The sequence below is a fragment of the Solanum stenotomum genome, chromosome 12 (genome assembly GCF_019186545.1).
Source record: "Solanum stenotomum isolate F172 chromosome 12, ASM1918654v1, whole genome shotgun sequence".
Taxonomy (NCBI): Eukaryota; Viridiplantae; Streptophyta; class Magnoliopsida; order Solanales; family Solanaceae; genus Solanum; species Solanum stenotomum.
Window position 1 is genome coordinate 11011805 of NC_064293.1, and position 4849 is coordinate 11016653.

A 4849-nucleotide genomic window follows, 5' to 3' on the forward strand; every position below is an offset into this window, starting at 1 on the left:
AGATGTGTGGATGCTGAAGAAGTCGAGAAGATCATGAATGAAGTATATGTTGGGGTTTGTGGGCCACACATGAATGGATATGTCCTTGCGAAAAAGATACTCCGAGCAGGATAATACTGGCTTACCATGGAATGGGATTGCTTTCGCTTTGTAAGAAAATGTCATAAGTGTCAAATTCATGGTGATCTCATTCATTCACCTCCTTCAGAGTTGCACCCTTTTGTTGCATGGAGAATGGATGTCATCGGACCAATTGAGCCAAAAGCTTCTAATGGACATCGATTCATTTTGGTCGCAATTGATTACTTTACTAAAAGGGTGGAGGCAATCACTTTCAAGGCAGTCACTAAGAAGGCGGTCGTGGATTTTGTCCATTCAAACATCATTTGTTGTTTTGATATCCCAAGAACTATCATCACAGATAATGCTGCAAACCTTAATAGTAATTTGATGAAGGAGGTATGTGAGCAGTTCAAGATTGTGTATCACAATTCTACTCCATACCGACCAAAAGCCAACGGAGCTGTGGAGGCAGCCAATAAGAATATAAAAAAGATTCTCATGAGGATGGTTCAAGGCACCAGACATTGCTTGAGAAACTGCCTTTTGCACTTTTGGGATATCGCACAATAGTGAGCACCTCGATTGGTGCAACTCTTTATTTGTTGGTGTATGGGACTGAGGTTGTGATACCAGCAGAAGTCAAAATTCCATCTCTTCGAATTATTGTCGAGACCGAAATTGAAGATACTGAATGGGTCAAAACTGACTACAGCAGTTCACATTAATAGATGGGAAACAATTGACGGTCGTCTGTTTTGGTCAGCTTTATCAGCAAAGGATGGCTCGTGCATACAACAAAAAGGTACACCCAAGACACTTTGAAGTAGGTCAACTAGTTTTAAAGCGCATTCTCCCGCACCAAGAAGAAGCCAAGGGAAAGTTTACCCCAAATTGGAAAGGTCCATATCTTATCAAGGAAGTGTTGTCCAAAGGAGCCTTGCACCTTACTGATGTGGAGGAAAAAATTACAGGCATAATTATTAATGCGGACACAGTCAAAAGATACTACATCTAATGCGTTCTAAGATACTGTGACAAGTTTATAGTTGGGATAACAAAGGCACCTCTTCCAAAAAAAAAAANATTCGCCCCTGCTTGAGAGGGCTAGCATCAGAATTCAAAAAAGCAACTTGAGATCCATGAGCAACACTAAATGACTGTGATGAAATATAATTTGAAGCTGCATTCCACTTCGTGAAGCTTTGAAGAAAGTCCCATTGATGAATGCATCTTTGTATGACTTCCAATTCCATTTTTCCACACTTTTGGACTAGCAATTGACCTATGTGTAACCGGTCACATATCACACATTAGTTTGACTTGACACGAAGTTTAAGAAAGAAAGAAAGAATTTTGAAAATTATTGTCTAAAACAAGTGACAAATGTTTATGTTTTATAAATTATTTCATTAAGGGTAAAATCGTCATTTAAAAGTTAAATTATTGCTAAATATAGAAATGTGTCTTTCTTTCTTATACTAACTAAAAAAAATGAGTCATATAAATTGAAACATAAAGAGTAATAATTTTTACCAGTTTTTGGTGCTCGAAGTGATAAAGTAATTCCCTTCACTAAGAATAGTTGGATTAGAGTTTCCACCAATTGAATAAACCTTCCAAGGTTCGTAGTAATTTTTAGCCACATGAGCATAGCCGTATCGAATCCTGTCATAACGATCTCAGATTAATTTATAACATCAAATGAACGGATCAAATTAAAGAAAAAAACAGAGTAATTATGTACCTTGACATCCTTTGGGAAAGGCCAAGACCAAAATGATTGAATGCAATTGTGAATTTCATCACTTTGTCTTGAGTAAATCCATCTTTGTTTCCTAGCAGCATCACCTAAAATTAATTTTAGAATTAGCTAGCTAATCATATTTAATTGTAACAGGTTTTATTGTTGTGAAAACAAATTTAAAAAGGATAAAGCACAAGTACCTGCTAGACTATGACCGAAATCTCAGAAACACACTTTAACTAAACTAAGATTCTATTACCCTGAACTCAATTTTTTGTAATTTTGTACACCTTTTGGCTTACGTGGCATCCAAACTTCTCCCATGCTTTCTTGACTAGTCAGTCTTGTGTGCGGTTAAGCTCCTAGGCCAATTATTTTTTTTAAAAAAATAAAAAATAAAAAAATTGGTAACTAACACGAATTTACATTTTTATCCAAAAAAATTTTTTTTACCCAAACATAAGTTGATAAAGCGATCGTACTAGAACCATGGGACTCGGGAGGTGCCTCACACCTTCCCTCAATCAATGGAATATCTTACCCTATCTTAGTTTCGTAGACTACAAAAAATAAAGAGTCTTTTTCTTTTAAATTAGAAATTACCGGGTGATTTAGAACTCCTAAAAAATTCAATTTCAAGTGGTGACTCAAAAATTAATAAAATCTTTTACTTAATTCTTTTTTTAAAAAAACCCGTCACATCCTTAACAATTGTAAAAAATGAAGAGGTGTAATAGATCTGGCGTCTCCACTGTGAATTTTTTCTTTAGAATTCGAACTTTGTACATTGACTATATCTGGCTATTTTGATCATTTGGATAAATTTTTGTGTTTGTTGGCTAATTGTGTTATTTCAATGATTCATTGTTTTGATATTGTGATTGTATATAAATTGTCTTTTCTCGCACAGCCTCTCAGTCTATGAAATTTTTGTTATACACTGTGTGTGTGGATTTGCTCAACAGGACTTCTGTCTAGGATGAGCCAGTGTGCGGTTACGCTCCTGGTTCAAGGTTCGTCACACATGTTAGGCGGGGTTGGACTACCAGTTAAGCTGAAATAACTCTGTTACCGGTACGCTGACCCTCCCCGACTCGATTTGTCCACTCGAGTAAAACCAGTCTAGACATCTTTCATATAAAGTGCTAAACCTAGCAAAACTATCCCCGATAGGTTACGTTTATTTGCATCATGTGCATTTGACCTAGCAAATCTAAGATAGGTATCCACTCTAGACCAAAATATTCATTTTATGTGCTACGTGAAAATAATTTGTTTAGAAGGCAGACATTGTTGACTAGCTTAAAAATAGCTTTGTTTGTTTGTTTTTTTTTTTTTAAAAAGAAGAGGTTGAAATAAAGGAGGTGGTCTTTCAAGTGTGAGTCTTTATTTTATGAACTACGCACACCTGATTCTCACTAAAATGAGATACGTAGGCATCCCTTCTCGAGTTCGATGTTTGTTAAAAAGAGGTATTTTGTCTTCTTTTTTTAAAAAAATAAAATCTTTTTTACTTTCTTTCCTCCCTCAATTAGAGTTTGTGATAAAACTTTAATTAGATTCTATTCAAAGATACGAATGGCACCTCCGACCAAAGGACAAGGTTCCAAGAGGCCTAGAAGTGAAGGGATTCCAAAATTCATGATCTCTGACACAATATCCAATGATCTATGACAATGGTGGACAGACATGGGGAATTATGAGCAAAGGAGAGTAAAAGAACATTTGAGACATCTAGTGCATCTGATGGAGATTGACCCTAGAAGAGATGTGATTGAGGCATTGATTCCTTTCTAGGATCCAAATAATAACGTGTTTCAATTTTCTGACTTCGAGATGACACCAACTCTGGAGGAAATTGCCAGTTTCATGGGGAAAAGGTTCAGCATTCGGGGTGCTGATCTCCGCAACAAAAAACCCATAGTCCCAAAGAACGTTGTTGCCAAAAAATTCCTGGACCTTCTCAAGATCAACCAAATAGAGAAGGAGAGTTTGAAAAATGGGGTGGGTCTCACTGGACTTTCTATAGGAGAGGTACGACCAAAATGATGAATTTGAAAACTACCAAAACCAACTTAGCAATCAATGAGGTGTAGAGGTTTGGAAGGCGAATGGATGTTTTGCCTTCTTGGTCGCATTTTTGGGGCTCATTGTTTTCCCCAAACGGGACAGGCATATCGACATTCGTTTGACTGGGGTGGTGAAGGCGTTGACCACAATGGAAAGTCCTACTATTATTCCTATGATCCTGACAGATATGTTCTGTGCATTGACTAAATGCATAAATGGGGAAATATACTTTGAAGGCTGCAACATCTTGCTGCAAATATGGTTTTTGGAACATCCTTATCACCATGATCGTGCGCCTAGATTCAATCTAGACTGGTGTAATTATGTTTCCTCCCATAAGGAAAGGAAAGCAAAAATTAATTTTCCAAAAGGAATTTTAGCGTGTGAAGAAAAACTTTTGGTGAACACGTCTGATGAAATAGTATGGAATTATTATTAGTCCCAGCTAAGGATGTCATTTGCTTGTCTACGGGTATCTCGTTTCTTATGTTGATTTAGCTTAGAGGTGTTTAACCATATGCCACACTTCAGGTTATGTGTCAGTTGGTTAGAGTTCAAGAAATTCCACCAAATGATGATATGAGTAGATTTGTATGATACCCCACCATGTTTTGCCTTTAATAGCGAAGATATTTTTAAGTTCTGGTACATGAGTATAATTGTCACGCCCCGAGCCTACACCCTGGACGTGGCCGGCACTCGAAGACCATTGCTGGTCCCCAAGCGAACCCTCATCCTGGCTGACTCCAAGCGAAATACTAACTTAAGCATACAAGAGCTTAAAACTGAATAAGAGTTTATAAACTCAACTTTACAAATCTTTAACTCAAAAGAAAACTCTGTATAATAGAATATATATACAACTCGCCATAAAAGGCAACTTTAGTCTTCAAAACATTTAACAAAATAAATGAAGACACTTCTGAAACTCTATTGTCTATCTATGAAGCCTCTAACTGATAAAGATGGAAG

At 36.8% G+C, this 4849-nt stretch overlaps 1 protein-coding gene across 1 annotated transcript; it reads left to right on the forward strand.

Annotated features, from left to right (window-relative positions):
• The first annotated feature begins 126 nt into the window (after window positions 1-126).
• LOC125847088 (uncharacterized) lies at window positions 127-788 on the forward strand. The gene is made up of 2 exons (XM_049526795.1): window positions 127-459; window positions 585-788. The coding sequence occupies exons 1-2, from the start codon at window positions 127-129 to the stop codon at window positions 786-788; spliced, it is 537 nt and encodes a 178-aa protein (XP_049382752.1).
• Window positions 789-4849: the final 4061 nt, after the last annotated feature.

Bases quoted from the DNA above. Each gene is read 5' to 3' on its own strand.
- LOC125847088 (XM_049526795.1), top strand. From the start codon at position 127: ATGGAATGGGATTGCTTTCGCTTTGTAAGAAAATGTCATAAGTGTCAA. The intron at 460-584 runs GTATGTGAGCAG...TCAAGGCACCAG, and splicing joins ATAGTAATTTGATGAAGGAG to ACATTGCTTGAGAAACTGCC.